The following is an 18,261-nucleotide window of genomic DNA, read 5'->3' as shown; positions in this document are numbered from 1 at the left end:
TCAGAGGGAAAATCTCACAGGAAGAGACAGGTAAACCTGCGCACTAGACGCAAGGTTGTCAAAACACAAGACTGCATCACAGCACCCCCTTGTGGCAATAACAGGCTATAGCCTTAGATTACAAAAAGGGACTTTGCAGCCCTGTATTTCACATGGGTTACATACTGTTCAAAATAACCTTCTAAACTTTTATTTATATATTTTTTAACTGTGACTTTCACAAGCTGCTGTGTTTCCAGGAGTGACTAATGTAACCATAATGACACATCTGTGTAAAACGATTATGAGATTAACACATTAGCTGAATATGCATTGCATGCCATTTTTTCACAGCCTTCTTCTTTATAGATTATTTCTAATAATATGATAACTGTATCAATAAGCTGTAAACTGTAAACATATTAAATAAATATTTCAGTCTTTCATATATCAGTCCTCCTTTTTCTTATGTATTTGTTAAACAGACTCTTGTACTGTGCTAAATATATGACACTATGAGAGTACCAGACTTCAAACCAGTGTTATATGTTAACCTACAGGTAAGATAACACAAAACAGGTTTGATGAGTTTAAAAGTTAATGAGTGTGAAAGTTGTGTGCACATCATTATAAAAAATACCCAACTGACAACTGAGTATCTAGTTTTTGGCTCCTATTTCTTTTCTTTTGTTCATGTCATTAATATCGAAACATATGTAGATAAATAAGCCTAGCTACATAAATTGCAAACCAAATGCAAATGTGATCAGACTATTCAGTTGCTCGAATGTAGGCTGGATAGTGAAAACACTTTGAAAGGTACAGTTATATCCTATGTGCCAAATGTTTATATGCATGTTTATCTAAAATATAATGTTATAATGCTACAATGGTTTTCTCGAGCATTTGATAGAGCTATAGTTCATGACTTTTTTAACCTGTTGTCTGTCTTGACACTTCTCTCACTCAAAGCTGCAATTAGATTGGCGAGATAAGGCTAATCAGTCAGCCTCAAGCGCTGTGGTTGACACACTACAGCTCAGCAGTGCTGAAGAAGCCCTGGAATGTCTTAAAATTGTGACTGAGCCACTGACTTAAATATAATTCAGGCAGGCATCCCTGAGAGATCCTTAATCTAAAATTCACTGAGGTATAAAATCTAAATGTTCTCTCTGCTATTTGTAAATCATAATGTTGTCGCTTCATTACAGTTAATATAAACTAATGCTGCATTATTATTCCACAGCAGGTTGGAAAGAATGAAAAAGCTGTCATGCCAATGAGACTGAGAAAAAGACCAAAAATAAAAGAAAACAAAAACAGAATTTGCTCTAATGTAGTGAAGTCAATTTGAAAACTGACCCCTCTAGCTTTTCACAGTGTGCTTTACACATATTCATAATTAAGTGACGCAAATACTCTGAAATACTCAATAGTAGGGACATAATGCCCTAGCTTAAACTAAGAAAAAAAATAATGGAAGTAATAATCATTAACATTATTTTAAAAAAAATTAACGTTATGAAATGATTTAATAATGTCAGTTATAACTTTATAATACGCTCTACTTTTTTTTTTTTTTTTTTTTAGCTTGATCGGTCAGTCATTGCAGCAGTTGTTGTAGGAGTAAAAGTGTGAGAAGCAAGAGTCTGGTGAAGCACTGGTGTCATGTCACCGTCATGAAGGTGCAGCTACAATATCAGTCATAATACTGAACCTGTCCTGCCTGTTTCTCCTTAGTTACTCAGTATAGGGACTAAGGCCCTTTATATTTTAAAATTGTGCAGACATACTAACTATAGTTCAGTCTGACAGTTAAAATTAAATGTGTGATCCTTACATTTGAAAAAATTTAAAGAATTAAGTGTAAACCCTCAGGCAGGTTGTGTGAACCTGCCTGAATCTGCCTGTGACATGTCTGAAAGAAAACAACTCATGTTACATTTCCCTGAGAAAATACCTTATGTTGTTTCAGTTGCACAGATTTTACTTGTTTGCTAATATTTGTTAGCAATGCTCTAATTTGTCTCCTTGTACACATTCTCTCAGTGGTCTCTTTTATTGTTACACATATATTTGTTTTTCTTTAACCTGACTGGTATCCTGCTGTGGTATTCCATACCAGTCACTAAGACAAAAACAAATAACACGCTCCTACTCAGGTACCGCTGGTTTGCTGTCTTGCACCTCCACTTCTGCTTTCTGCTACTGCACTCCCTCTTGTTTGCTCTCTCTATTGCTAACTGGAAGGCAGACCTGACAGTTTGCCAGTTAGAATACCAAACATGACTGGATGACCTCATCACCAATTCAATTCAATTTAATTTCAATTCAATTCAGTGTAATTTATACATTGCTAAATCACAACAACAGTTGCCTCAAGGCTCTATATTGTAAGGTAGACCCTACAATAATAACACCGGAATGACTTTGTGGTGCAGGCAATGGATATCTGCAACTACTATCATCTTACTATCATCTTAACTCTATTACTCTCAGTTTCAGCCAGTCCTTCATTGTTTATGTGAACATTGTTTTCTGTTCTTATTTTTGCTTCTAGGCTGCATTTTAAAAAGAAATGATAGTCCAATCAGTACGTTATATGCAGTGAGGTATAAGGAATGCCAACATTAGATCTTATGAAAAAGACTGAGAATAAATGGCTGAAATCATTGACAGTTGTGGGATTGCATTAACAACTTGTTTTTTTTCTTTGATAAAGAGTTCTAAAGGACATCCATTTTTTCAGCTGCTTATCCAATGAAGTGTTGCAGGAGGTGTAACCTATATCTGACTTTGGGAAAGAGGCAGCATACACGTATCCGTCACAGCAGCGTAACAGATAGACAGAGACACACACAGCCTGTGGGTTGGACTCGGCCTGGGTTCGAGTCCAACCCATGGCCCTATGCTGCATGGCTTCCCCACTCTCTTTCCTGTCAATCTTCACTGTATCTATCCAATAAAGCCAGTTAAAAGACCAAAAAAATATATATTTAAAAGTAATACTAAATAAAAATGTTTGCTTTCTTGTGAGGTCAAATGCAAAGTACTTCTTAAAAGTCCTGTCTATCTGATTTTACACCAGAGGTTAGAGAAGTTTCCCCTGAGAGTTTCACATTAAAAGCTACAGATGAGACAGTGACAGAAACAGAAAAAGAGCTGTGGTTTTTAACTGTCAGTCTCACACTTGGCTTAATTTGTTATTGCCTTTGTTGTCGGTGAGAAACTTGAACAATTGTGTGAGTGATGTTTTTTCTGTCTTTTGCTGGCAAGCCCCAAACCCTCACAATGCCCTTTAGAGTAGAAGAGGAAAACTATAATGCGCACACTCCACAAATTTTATCAAACATTTTGAATCCAGAGGGGATTTTAATAAAATAAAGGTCACAATAATAGCATCAATAAGCAAGCTATTCTTTATAAACAATGTGGTCATCAGAAATGCCAGCCCTTATGAAAATTAAAAGGTAAAATGAAAATACACCAGTGTCACTAAAGAAAATACATAACACTGTATAACTTCACTAATCTAGTATCACAAAAAAAAAAATAAATGAAAGAAATATCTATAAAATAAAATAAAACTGTAGCTTTCTGGATCCTTTTATATTTTGTGAAAGCTAAAAATAATTTCACACATAAAAATACAGCATTGAGCGGGAAGAGGGAGGTATGGGGTCTTAACACACCCCCGTTCTCTGCTAGCCATCGGGGCGGGGGGGCTGGGAAGAGATGCTGGCTGTCCGATTGGCCTCCCTGCTGCTGCGGAGCCTGGGGCGGTCTGCTTGCCTCCACCCCGGAGGGAAGGGTAACATCTCTTGGGTCTGGGTGCCGTTTCCATCTCTGGGGGTGAGGATACCTGGACCCGGGGTATAGAGTATGTTTGGGGAGTGTGATTGTGTGTACATGTCCATTTACGTTTATTCCTACGTTGGGTGAGTGCTAAGTGTTTGTATATGTGTGCATGAGGGTGGGAATGCATGTCTGTGTCTGTTTGTCTGTGTCTATATGTCAGGTCAGGTCTTAGACTCCACCTCTCTGGGAACTCCAAGGCCCTCCAAAGTGTGGAGGCCTATCTCCCCTCACCACACTCCCTGCCGGTGACTGATGCCCTCAGGGGTCGGTGCATTGTTGGTTCTTGGTGTCCAGGGCTGGGCGCTCAGGTCATGTGCCAGCTCACTCCCGGTGGCTACTTGGCGGGGCCTGGCGCCTGCTGCTCGGTCAGGCCTCTTCCGGGGCGCGGGGGGCCCTCGGGCCTCCGGCCTCTGTGCCTGCGGCTCGGTTCACTCTGGCACAGCTGGCTGCCGGCGGAGCCGACGGGCACGCCGGTGCAGCCCCCTCTAGCTTCTGCCCGGTGGCTACTGGGTGACCCCTCATCTGGGGATCCTCAGCCCTTCCCATGAAGGTGGCACGGATGCCCCTCCGGTGGTCCTCCTTGGGCTCTTGCACTCTGGGGCCTCTGGATGTCTGGGGCCTGGATCTCCTCCATGCCTGCTTCATGCCCTGGGGGACGGGGCTATGGCTCTCTACATCCTCTAGCAGACCATTACATGGGGAAACCATTTGAATACAAGCGCGCCGATCCACACAGGTGTGCACATGGGTGTTCACTGTTCGTAGACTTAAATCACACCTTTCTTGGCTGCTACTTCAAAGCACATTGTGCGCTGTCTGTCCTGCGTGCTGCACAACAACATTCAATATTTAGTATTTACTGCTGTTTACACTTAGCTAGATTAATGCGATGGTGTTGTGTTTAGTATGTTGCTTTGTTTTGTTTTGTTTTTTTGCTTGTTTTCTATTCTTTTTCTCTCAACAGGTGATCCCGGAGATATTTTTTCTTCCCCCCTTTCTCACTGTCCCTCTCCCCTTCTGTTTTTCTTTTCCTTCCTCTTTCTTTCTCCCTTTCCTATCCCTCACTCATGTCTGTCCCGTCTGTAACAACTGAAAATAAAATAAATAATAAAAACAAAGGTCGATCAAATGGACCAATACGGCAATGCCATGATGATCCATTTGGCAAAATAAATCCATTGGGTATCCTTGTTGGTCTTCAGACAACAATTCTGACGGCTAAAGAACCAAATGGGACAGGCGAAAAAAAAAAAAAAAAAAAAAAAAAAATACAGCATTCAGAAAAAGTCAAATAATATATATGCTTGTGTTGTTCTTAGATCAAGATTGTCACAATAACTGTCTATATCTTGTTTCTCTTAAGGACCTGAATTGTTGAACTACTAGTTAAAGCTACCTGGCTTAGAACAATATCGGGCCCCCTGACCGCACACAAAAAAAAGAAAGAAAAAAAAGAATAGATAAAAAAACTCCAACAACAAAAACAGAACAAATAAACAAAAGGAGCATAAACCTTTTGAAAACCCTGTCAGTATAATTAACCAAATGTGAAGCCATATTTTTGGTCTGATAACGGCAGAAAACACCAGCACCACAAACACGATTGAGTGAGGTTCGGTTTTGCAGCTTTCCTAAATAGACACATAGCAAATATAGCCACCTTTTGCCAGAACCAGTCTGACAAAAGGGGCTAAAAACTAAAGCATGTATGACCAATTTGTACTGTACAGTTGTGGGAACCAGTGCAAAAGCTCCTTCCTTAATTCTTATCAGAGAAGAAGAAAGGAGGATAACTTTAAATTTTGGTATCGATCAGATACCAACTAAATGTGGGGCCAGTATTCCCCACACAATGCAAAAAACAACACTTTTAACTTATAAAGAAAGTTAATGTAGAGGAGAGCAGTGTGTTATGACCTTTGAGTTGATTCATGATAGATTAGCAAATTCTGAACACATTTTAATGATCACTAAATCACAGTGACTTTTACTATTCACAATAATTGATTATACTTTTGAAACTGGGTTTTGTGGAAACCTAAAATATAAATGTGCCTATTTCTAAACAACTCTTCTGTTGTTTAAATGTGCTGTAGGCTATAAATCAAATTGAGGTCACATTCAGTACAACGAGGTTTACACATTTTTCATAGTGGATCTTTTAGGTATATTTCTTTGTATTTCCCCATAAATAATTTACGCAGTTAGGTGGGCAATATACTGAACTTAGAGGATAGAAACAAAGTATTGATTCTATCATGCTACTATCAATCCAATACCAGCATTGGTATCAATACTATTGATATTTAGATTGATCCGCCCATCTGTAATGACCATAAACCAGCCTTCTGCTTGTAAAGCATTCACAGTGCAGTCTTACACTGCCATATAGAAAACATCCCCTTTTGAATGCGGTGAGTGAAAGCTTATAATTTTAACCCATGCAGGCTGATATTGATTAGAACTAACTAAAAATCTGTAAAAAATTATTTAATTCAATTATAAATAATAATCCATGTATACTATTTCGTAGAGACTGTATAACTTTTAATTTGTGAAATCAACCTTTTATGCAGTGTGGCAAATGTTTAAATAATACAAAGAACAATTAGAGCCGTGTTAAGAATAAACTAATATTATTGATCATTTTGAGAATAATCTTTGATCTTGAATTTCAAGATCAAAGTTGAAATTCTATTTTGAGAAAAAAAGTCAAATTTGGTGATTACAGGTGTTTCAGGACAAAATGCCATGACTGCTATATACATTCTACAAAATGCCTTGTGCAGATGAATTAATGAAACAAATTGATCAGCCGTCTTATAGTGTATTGTGATACAACGTACATCCTCTTCATTGCACGAGGTTGCAGTCATCGATATTCCTGCATCTGTCCATTGGGAGGCATTTCATTTTGTATACATTCGTTCAACTCTTCAATGTTTATGTGTTTTTCCCTTTTTCTGTCATCTTTTTACATCCTTTATACTTATCACCACACTGTGTTTATGTGATAAATTCTTAGTGTGCAGAAAACAGATTATGAAGTATGATTTTACTAACTCATCTACACAAGGCATTTTATAGAGTGTATAGGGGGTATAGGTTTGTCTTAATCTCCACATTAATTTTTTTTTTCTCAAAATAGTATTTCGACTTTTATCTAGAAATTTTGACTTTATTCTCAAAGTGATCAATAGAATAAGTAGAAGTAGAATCCGTAGAATAAACTAGGGCAGGCATACCTTCCAAAAAGTGTGACATGATTCCAAATGTTGACCTCTGTGTTACAGAAACAATGATTTTCATCTACATCAGCATCACAATTCTGGCAACAACAGCCCTGGCAAAAGGTATTTAATTTTATAGTATATTGTACTGTTTTCAATACAGAAAATGTTGATTGAATTTGTAAATTTCAGTTTTGTTTATAGAATCTGTTTCATTTTATTCCATATTTTACATAAAAAAATTGTGTTTATTTCTTGTTTCTTTTAGGGTCAGTTGAATGCATTTTCTCAGAATCTCCTGGAACCCATTATTGTTTTGGAGCCGTAGGTCAGTCGCTAATTTTTCATCTGTCACATAAAATTGATGCTTCAATGAGAGTTATGAAGGATAACAAAAACTGGGTTGTAAAAACTCACAATAATGGGACTATGATTTTAAATCATGAATATGTAAATCAACCAAATGGCGTAAATAATGGAACACTGAAACTGGGTAAAGCCATGAAGAAACACTCTGGATATTACCAGTTGGAAGAATATGACTCTAAAGGAAAGTTACTGAAAAAAGCGAATGTATCTCTAAAAATATATGGTAAGTTTTTATTTTATTCGGTTGTTTGCTTCAAACTCAAGCTAATCATTATTATTGATTTATATGAATGGATATGTTTTATTAAAAATAGTTTTAAAAAACCAGATGTTGTAAACCAAGTACATTAATTGTATAGTTGTTTTTTTATTGGATATAACATATATACATATAAATGAGACTAAATTAAATGTTAATTCAATAAAAAAAACCTCATTGCTTTAATCTTCAAATCTGCAAAAGCAAAAATATTTTACTCCTTTATACTTTACTGTGCAAATTTAAAAAGTAATGTAAATGTACATGCAATGTACAGTAAAACAAATATTTGACCTGAATACTAAATCAAAATTTGAATAATAATAATGGATTGGATTTATATAGCACTTTTCAAGGCACCCAAAGCGCTTTACAATGCCACTATTCTTTCACTCTCACATTCACACACTGGTGGAGGCAAGCTACAGTTGTAGCCACAGCTGCCCTGGGGCAGACTGACAGAAGCGAGGCTGCCATATCGCGCCATCGGCCCCTCTGGCCATCACCAGTAGGCGGTAAAGTGTCTTGCCCAAGGACACAACGACCAGGACAGAGAGCCCGGGGATCGAACCGGCGACCTTCCGGTTACAGATGCGCGTCCCAACCCCTGCTCAGGGGGTCAAGGCCCCAGGAGCATGACAAAACCCTTATGGCACTGAAATATCTGAAACTGAAACATCTCTTTGCATTATTATATTCAAGTCTTTACCTTACAATATAAAGTACCTTGAGGCAACTGTTGTTGTGATTTGATGCAGTATACATATAACTAAATTATACCTGGAAATCCAAAATTGTAACCCTTGAATGTTATTCATCTATTATTATACCACCAGTGTGTGAATGTGAGAGTGAATGAATAGTGGCATTGTAAAGCGCTTTGGGTGCCTTGAAAAGCGCTATATAAATCAAATCCATTATTATTATTATTATTATTATTATTATTATTAGTCAAATTGCTGTTTAAAAAATATTTCCCCAAATGTGGGACAAATTAAATGTATATTTCTCTTAATACTTGGTGATATTTCCCTAGAAACCTTTTTGTGACTTAAAAAAATGCAAAATTAACTTATACTATATCTTATTTGTCTTTTACACTGCTTACATGATATGATTACATGTCTTCCAGCTCCAGTGTCAAAGCCAACACTGTCTCAGACGTGTTTGTCACCAGAACAGATGAAGATCAGCTGCTTCTCTGAGGGAGATGGAGTACAATTAATTTTGAGTTTGGATGGTCAGATACTTATACAAAGCAATGACCACAACCAGTCCCTAACCATTTGGACAGCCGAGTTTCCAAATGTTACCATCATCTTAGATGGAAAGCTGACTGGAAACCTTATGTGCCAAGTTTGGAATAATGTCAGCAGAGATGAAACCGTTATTCCCCTGGCAGCCTGCAGTGGTAGAGTATTTAAACGTAAGATTTTCTGAGACAACACTACATATTTTCTTTCAAAGGGAAATTGGATTTGAATTTATATGCAGTAAAATAAATCATTTACCATATGGTTTTGGTTGTTGCTTGTGAATTCTTGTGGGAAAAAGTTAGTACACATCTCCTGTGACTTCAGATGTTACTGTATGTTGAAGAAATGGATGGCAAATGGAACTATTTGGAAGCACTTTAGTATTTTGGAATTTGTCATGATATTCAATATTGTTTGACATTTGCTTTTGCATTCTAGGTTCTGTTACAACCTTGACAGTACCTTTGGTAACCAATGTCATCATGCTGTTTGTGGTTCTGATTCTGGTTATAGAACATTTTTGTAAGAAAGCAAGACCGACAACTGTTAATGAAGGTAAGTGAAGTATTTAAAACTTTGCTTTGAAAAATGTGTTTTTTTAAACAACATAGCTTCATCCAAAGCACAATACACTTTTTGTTTATTTTCCTCCACAGGTAACTTTGGCACTCATGTTATCTACACAGATGTTAGAGTGATTGCAAATAACAAATGAAATAAAACCAACTCAGGAAAATCAGCTGGGAAATGATCCAGCTCTGACCCTGAAGTGGTTAAGTAGTTGTATGGATGGGTTTTTTTTCTCTAAATTTTGTTTTGTTATTGGTAATTACTCTAAAATTTAGCAATTTAAACAACTAAAATGGGTAACAAGGATGAATAATGTTTATTGTTGTGGACATGTATTAGGATATTACCATCAATGTACAATATTCATTTGCAACAAACACAAATGTTCGCACGATAGGAAATATCAAATGAAATAAAACCAACTCAGGAAAATCAGCTGGGAAAGGATCCAGCCCTTGAAGTGGTTATGTAGTTAAGATGTATGGGTGGGCTTTTTCAAATTTTGTTTTGTTATTGGTAATTACTCACAAAGTTTGCTGTGGACATGGTCTGAAAGTGTTGTTATACTGTGACATTAGAGTTTTCAAGAAAATCAGTGCTCGTGTATTAATCAATACTATCAATGTACAATATTCATTTGCAACAAACAGTGTAATCTTTTGTCACCTCCACCGTTTGTCACCATTGTAGACAGACAGGCAGGTTATGCTCTGCCACAGCATGCTCAGCTGGTTCTAATACATGGAAAACTGGCAAGCTGCTGGTCGCTGGCTGTGCAGAGTAGCACTGTAGCCAATCTGAGCAGACAGTCCAGACTGTGCCGAACTATTCCAAGCAAATAAATGGTAAGCTCTGGAGCAGTGCAGTGGCATTTCTTATCTTGTTTTGGACAGCTGTGTGGTCCATTTCAAAATGCATAGTGACAGAATGAGTGCTTATTTTTTTCAAACATATGTGTTTTTTTTTATTTTAATTCATTTTAACAAGTAATACCACACTTTATCCAAATTTTATTTAAAAATTTTCCATAATGTTCCCCTTCATTAATAAATGATTAAGATATTAGATATTGTGTTATGTGTTACACCCTTTGTTTATTAGTAGGCTCTAAAGTATATTTTCTTTCACTAGCTCTAATAAAATAATCTAAATAATTTGTAAAAAGAACTAAAAAAAACCCTCTTAAACGTTATCCCAAATACTTATTTGGTTGAATCTAACTTGTAAACTGAAAATTAATAACTTTTAAGAAATTTGTTTTTTGTTATAAGTTTTGTTGTTGCAGAATGGGATACAAATCTTCAGTATCAGTATTCTACTATTGTCTCTACAGATGTATCTACAAATGCATGCTTTTCTTCCCCATATATACACATATACATGTATGTATCTTCTATAATATTACTAAACCTTGATGATGAAGATGAAAGTGTTTTTATACATTTTTAAACAGGGGGTCCTACATGGTGCTAGATGTCAGGCTGATCTTGTATTACTGAAAGGCATTTTTATGAATTTACAGCATTTTGCCTCATTTTACTGTGGTGTTATTTTGTTTGTGTCTCTAGTCTGTCCGTAACATGAGGAGCTTTAATGTTCAAAAGTAAACTCTGCATATGCTTTTTAATTTTTTTAATCCTTCAGTCAAACTTAGTGTACTTTAACCACATCTCTTTCTCTTACATTCTATCAGTAGATCTGTGTTGTATTGTTTCATCGTAGATCAAAATTAACACCTAAAGGAGAGATAGTGTGAATGGAACAAGTTGTGGTTTAAGCACACAAACGCACACAAACACGTCTTTGGTTTTCATGTCTAATGTGAAACTTCCTGTTAGCATCTTCTACCAAACTTTGGTGCACTAGCTGGTACTGCATGCCACATAGCTTTGTTATGTTTTCAGGATTTTGCAATTTTTTGATTCACAATTAATGACATTACTGTAAAGGTATGTAAAGAAACAATTTTAGGGTCAAATCTCACTGATTTACAAATTAACACAACTCATAAATATTGTGTTTTACATCCGATTGCCTCAAAGCCCTACGACATCCTCCACACTATGCACTTGAACATATAAAAGTGATGAGCACCTCTTTTGTTGAATTTTGAGTGTTTTACTCAACTTTGTTACATCTGTGGTGTTTCCGGTTCAACGTGACTGCCATAAGAAATGAATGGGCCCACTTTTACGACCTGCTGAACAACCCACTGAATGACCCGTTGAACTACCCACTGAACTGAATTTGGTGGTGAAAAATGTTTCGTATGTTAACTTAAGAGCTGTTAAAACTAACTGGTTGATTGTGACTGGAACACTAAAGTAAGGGGGGTGCGGGTGCATACAACAGGAGGGTTAAGGGCACGGTAAGTTTATAGTCTAATTTAATTTAGTAATGCCCCACTGTGGGCATATCACAGGTCCTACTTGCACATGCTTTCTACATTTACTGAAATGACAAAATGTATTTATAATCCTATGAATGCAAGCAGTCAAGTAAGGATTTCTGTTTTACTCTCAGTTAGCTGATTCTAAATTTCCCCTATCATAGGGGGGAAAGTAGTTTATTGACATTCAGGGTTGAACTGGTAATCTGGCATACCCAGTGTTTTCCTGGTGGACCAACACTTTTGGGCCCCTGTGCACCAGCCGTACAAGCACTGACAGCATCCCATTTGTTCATTTATGAGAAAACAATTAAAAATAAACTAATAATAGATGAAGCAAATGTGTCAAATTAACCAGCTGTGGAGAAGTGAGTAAGAGAAGAGGAAGATTAAATATTTAGGAACCCTGGCCACTGAATAGAGGGAGTGACATAATTAAGAAGGGAGAGATTGAAGGATTCAGGTAAAATGGATGGCTACTTGGTCCATGAGCCATGTCAAACAGCTAAAGTGTAGCTTTAAAAAAAAAAAAAAACATTTTTATTGGATTTTGTATTCATATACATCCTATGGCACATATGGCAGGAAAAAAGCAATAAAAACACAAGACACTCAAAAACAAACAAACAAAAAAACAAAAACAGTACAGGTTACTGCGTACATTCCCAAATTTAGTTACATAGTTTTCATTACCTCACTCTATCTCCACTTCGTCAACTTCCCCATTTTTTAATAGTTCCAAAAAACATCTTCCAAATGTCAAAAAATTCTGAAGGTCTTTTCCTTATCACATAGGTCAGTTTCTCAAGAACTAATCTTAATGTGACATTGTTTAACCTTTGGCCAAAAGAAGGGCCACCAACATTCTTCTAGCATACTCCAATAAAATGTTTGGCCTGGAGTAAGCAAAGTGTAACCCAGTAGAGAAAACCGCTTTTGTTATTATTCTGGTCCATGTGGAATTTTCGGTCATTTTGGCTAGGTTTTTTGTTCGTGTGATAAAGCAACTAAGATTCTGCATTCTGGATGGATTACACTGGATTCTCTCCGGATCGAGATGGCAAACCTGTGCCCAGACTGAACTGTTGCTGAAGAACTCATTCTTCTCCCTTAAGAGAGGCATCAAAGTGGTAACACACAAACCACAAAACTAAGGAAAAAAAAGAACTGGACTAATAAGGAATCCTGACCTGACTAATGACCAAAAAAGGACAACTGAAATATTGAGCTCAATAGGACTGTTTTTGGGGTTATTTTTGTTATGTTATGACCAATCCAAGCGCTGGATGCAGTGGATCGCGAGTCTGGCAGCTTAGATCCGGTCCTGGCCGACACTGCCACCACTCTCACTGGCGTGCGGAAACAAAGAAGTGGAGAGGAGCTTGCAAAGAAAAGCGTCTGGACTTCTTTAAGTTGCTTGAAGACATTTCACCTCCCATCCAAGAAGCTTCTTCAGTTCTAAGGTCAAATGGTGGGGAGTCCCAGATTTAAACCTAGTGGGAGTGTCCCCCCACAGAGGGACAAAAGGACCCCCTGATGATCCTCTAATCGCCTGAGCCAAGGTGTGAAACTGGGTGTGGGTCCCAATCAGCCAGGGTTTCGGGTGAGCTCTTTGTGAAACCTGGCCCCACCTTATCATGCGAATTCCTGAGGTCAGATGGCCCAGGATGTGAGTGGGTGTTAAGGCGTCTGGGAAGGGAACTCAAAACTGGATTATAGATGGCAGACAGTTGGTGTCGTAAACCACCGCCTCTGTTCAAAGATGGTCGCTCACAGTGGACATAAATGGCTAACTTTGATAACTATCAAACCAATTTATATCAACTACATGCATAACATGTAGTTAATATAATTTCCTTTTAGCATAGTACCTAAATGTTGCTTTACCCATGTTGACTGAGTAAGACTTGACTTCATATTGATTGGTGTACTTAGCTAACACCTCTACTAATAGCCAAAATGCAGTTTATTGTTGTTGTTGCTGATACTGTTAATGAGTAATGAGCGATTTTTAGTGTCTGCATCAATTTTATCATTAATCATAGTGCTAATGTACTAAAACAAAGCTTTGAAGGAAACTTGCTGTGGCTAATAAAAAAAAATGGAGATCAAAGTGAAAAACAAGAAGGATAATTTTTAATGAAAGGGTTCAAAATCATTTTTATTTCTCATATATTACTACCTATCATAAAGCCTGATCTTGTAATAATAAAACAAAGGCAGTTTTGTGAATTTACAGCCTATTTCCCCTTTTATAATGGTGTTTTTTCCTTTAGATACTAGACTTGTACATAGCACTGCTTCAAATCTAAAAGTCAGTATCGCTAGTGCCTACCTTGACAGTCTAAATGAGTACATCTGAAAATGATGTCCAGCACATAAGGAACATTCATGCTTAAAAGTATTCTATATAAGGTACTGTAATTACATCTCTTTCTCTTTCATTCTGTGTAGCGGTTCTGTTGTCTATGTAGATAAAAATAAACACCCTCGTTTGTTACCGTTGTAGGACAGTGAGAATGGAACAAGTTGTGGCTTAAATAGATCCTATCACGCATTGTTTTTTCTACTGTCTACTTCCTGTTTGTTTCTTTTAGCAAACTTTGTTAATGTTGCTGAGTTCACATGCAGGACTTGAACCCCCTCTTATACTCCTAGGGCATAAGAGAACTCTTACTGCACAACACACAGCTGATGCTTTGTTGTCATATTTAATATACTAATATGCAATCAAGCACAGCCTCAGGGTAGCATGGTTTTGATCATCTTTTCTCTCCATACATTTTTCTTCTTCTAAGTTAATATTGGTTTCTGTCCCAATAATTTGTGTTAGTAAAACTATGTCCAGTTGGTTAGTGATCACCAGTTTTTCTGTCTGTATCTGGAAGTCCCCAATCCCACAGGATCTTAGATGGGTGTTCTCAACCACCCTAAGGGCACATCCCGTTTTGACCTCTGGTCTTCTAGGCCATACTCACCATGGTATTTTTCCTGTATACCATGCCCGCCAGTTGGTTATGATGTTCCATTGATGCCATGTCTGCTACAACCTTGTATCCTGCTGTTATGTGCTGGATTGTTTCAGGGGCACCTTTGCATAGCCTGCACCTGGGGTCTTGTCTGTGTGGTAGACCCCAGACTGTATGGATCTTGTGCTTAGAAATGTTCCTGTACTACCATGATTAGTCATGATTAGCCATGATCTTCTCTTTCAGGTCAGCTAATACTTTGATCAAGTAACACTTTGTCAGTTTCTCTTGTGAAGACAGGTAAAACTTTTTTAAGTCTTGAGGTCCTATTTAGTTTTCAATTTTATTGAGGCATGGAAGATCCTGACTTTAAATGTGGTCACACAAAATATTTAACCAAGAATTACAAATACTTATTACAAATAAGTAGTTATAACAGCTTACTTAACACACTTTCAACACAATCTCAATTAAACAAACAACTAGCTCATTTCATAATCTATATGTTTCTAAATGTACATCTAATTATGTTGCCATAATAACATTTACTTGATAGTATGGACCAAGTACTACATCAACTACAAACAAGTCTTAAAAAACTCTTTTTTTTTTATAGTTAAATCATATTTTATAAACTAAACAAAGTTTTATTAAAAATGCTTGTTCATCCAGTCATTCCCTTGTCTCTGTCTTGTAAATACATGCTAGCAACATTATGTCAAGTTGAATTCCCAGTAAAAACAAGAATGGACATGATCTTGTTTCAAAAATATATTTGATAACCATATCAGGAATATCTTACTATCTGATTTGGATATCTGTGTTTTTCTCATTTGCTCATGGCTCAGAGTCCTTCGGCTATTTTTCTTTGCAGAAAGAATAAAAGAAAACATATAAAGGTGCTGTTGGAAAATAACTTTAATAATAATTTTGCAAAACTGATAATAAAGAGAGAGAACCATTTCACAAGGCTTTTGTAAAGTTGTGATACTATAAAATGATTACCCACTGTTTCTGAATACTACATGAATATTACAACAGCCCACTGTCACCATAATGACAGTAACACATTCAGGACTTTAGTAGAACTGCACGAAAATAGCTGCTTCCTCAATTATCTCTACACAAGACAGTGAGAAGACATATACCACCCAGCTGTCAGTGGGAAATTCACTGTCCGTTCAAGCAACAAAAAGGACCTTGTACTTTAAATATGGTGAGTACCTTTTACAGTTTTGACTGTTCCAATTGCAACATCAATTAACAAACAAACAAAATTCTGGTATTTCAAAAATGCTAATTATGGAGATAATCCACAAATTATGAATAACATTATGCATATTTCTATATTATTATTGCAAATATGAAAGTGTCGTTTTTTATACAAAAATAAACCTGAATCTGGTTGACTATGTATTAGGGCCACATTAAGAAAAAAAATGTATTGATCATTTTAAGAATAAAGTCGAAATGTCAAGAAAAAAGTCCAAGTAGTATATTGAGAAAAAAAAATACAAATGTGGAAGAGTTGGCTGGAAAATGACCAAGGATGTATGTTATATCACAAGACACAATATATCAGCTGATCAATTTGTTACAAACTCAAACTCATCTACACAAGATGTTTTGTAGAGATATGGCAGCTGTGGCAATTTGTCTTGAAAAACAACAGTTTTCTCCACATTTTGATTTTTTTCTTGCAATAGTATTTCAACTCTTTAATCAAAATAGAATTGCAACTTATTCTCAAAATTATCAGTAATATATTTTTTTAATGTGGCCCTAATGCTCGTAGGTTGTCCGATATACATGTCATTATTGTTAAGAGTTTGATTCTGCCTTGACAGAAAATGATATTGACCAGCATGATCATTGCAGCTCTGACAACTGCTCCTCTGGCACAAGGTATGCTTTAACAATTACAAACCACTATGTCATTCATCAAAATTACTATAAACATTAAAAAAGATACCAATATTTAATATTATGTAACGCCAGATAACTATGTCTTTAATACTGATACTCACGCAGCATTGCCTCAGGCATTTAAAATATAACAAACGAATGAATGCAAAAATTAATACATACATAAATAAATAACTTTCATTTGCATTTCCTGTTATTCATTTTTTTTTTTTAAATTTATCCAAAGTATCTGGTTTTCAATTTAGTGAATAGTTGCTGGTATTCATAAAGTATATCACAAGTAACTAAAAACAATAATTTTGCCTTTTTGTATTTTTAGGTTTTTACTTTTCTTTAATATTTTTATTTTCTCTCTCTATAGGGTTTTCAGAGTGTAATCTAACTCAGCCTAGATCCCATAAGTGTTTTGGAATATTGGGACAACCACTCAGTTTTTACTTACCTACTAGTCTAAACACAATGACCGGATTGAAGAAGAATACGGATATTATTTTAAGCTTAAAAAATTACTCCTTACTAAATATAAATGAAAAATACAGGAGTCGTTCTACATTCTTCACAAATGGAACATTTATGCTCAGCAATGCAACAAAAAATGATTCTGGAGAGTACAAGATGGAAATACACTCATCTAATGGTTTGTCATTGCACAATATAATCGTAGAATTGGTTATACTAGGTAAGACAACAATTCCTATTTTCTTTATATAATATATGTGTAACAGCAATAAGGCATATGATATGGATTTACTGTAAAGGAGAAAATAAACAAATTTCATTACAAATGAAATGTCTTGATGCATGCTCACCGTTTTCAATGGGAGAAACATTTGAAAACGCTCCGACCAGATGAACAGAATCAACCCTTTGGGGTACATTACAAATCGTTTTAAATGTTTCGTGCCTAGATTAAAAATGTTTGTTTTCAAGCAGTTTGTCTAAAAGTCAAAATTTGCCACCTGCATTTTCTTTAGTGAGTTTTCAAAGTCCCTGGAAGCAGAGTTTCTATAGTATTTTTATATCAATTATTTTGATGTAATACTACTCTTTATTTTTTTATACACTTAATAACTAGTTGCATAGATGACATATACAACTGCTGTGTTGCATCTTTTACTGCAGACAGCTCTTAAACATACTTTGTGAACTGCAGTTATGCAGTACATTTATCAGCTAATGTCTCTAAAGAAGTAATTTGTTTAATAGTTTCTTTTACTGGAATTTAAATAAAAACTGATATAGGAAACAGTTTCCAGTTGGCATCACATTTTTAAGTGACTATATATATTTTTTTCAGCCCCTGTGTCAAAACCAGCTATGTCACAGACGTGTTTGTCAACAGAACAGAAGACAGTGAGCTGCTTCTCTGAAGGAGATGAAGTAGAGTTCACTTTGTTGTTGCATGATAACTCACTGATACAGACCAGACCCAAGAAAACAGACAAACACAACGTTT

General features: G+C 36.2%; 1 protein-coding gene across 1 annotated transcript; it reads left to right on the top strand.

The window, feature by feature from the left end:
- Positions 1-3,662: 3,662 nt before the first annotated feature.
- Positions 3,663-9,326, top strand: LOC146510234 (uncharacterized). The gene is made up of 3 exons (XM_085173669.1): positions 3,663-7,190; positions 7,336-7,659; positions 8,828-9,326. The coding sequence occupies exons 1-3, from the start codon at positions 7,100-7,102 to the stop codon at positions 9,133-9,135; spliced, it is 723 nt and encodes a 240-aa protein (XP_085029795.1). The 5' UTR covers positions 3,663-7,099; the 3' UTR covers positions 9,136-9,326.
- The last annotated feature ends 8,935 nt before the right edge of the window (positions 9,327-18,261 follow it).

Source organism: Neolamprologus multifasciatus, chromosome 10 (assembly GCF_963576455.1).
Source record: "Neolamprologus multifasciatus chromosome 10, fNeoMul1.2, whole genome shotgun sequence".
NCBI lineage: Eukaryota > Metazoa > Chordata > Actinopteri > Cichliformes > Cichlidae > Neolamprologus > Neolamprologus multifasciatus.
The sequence above is the reverse complement of the archived record's forward strand: the minus strand, read 5'-3'. Positions and strand labels throughout refer to the sequence as shown.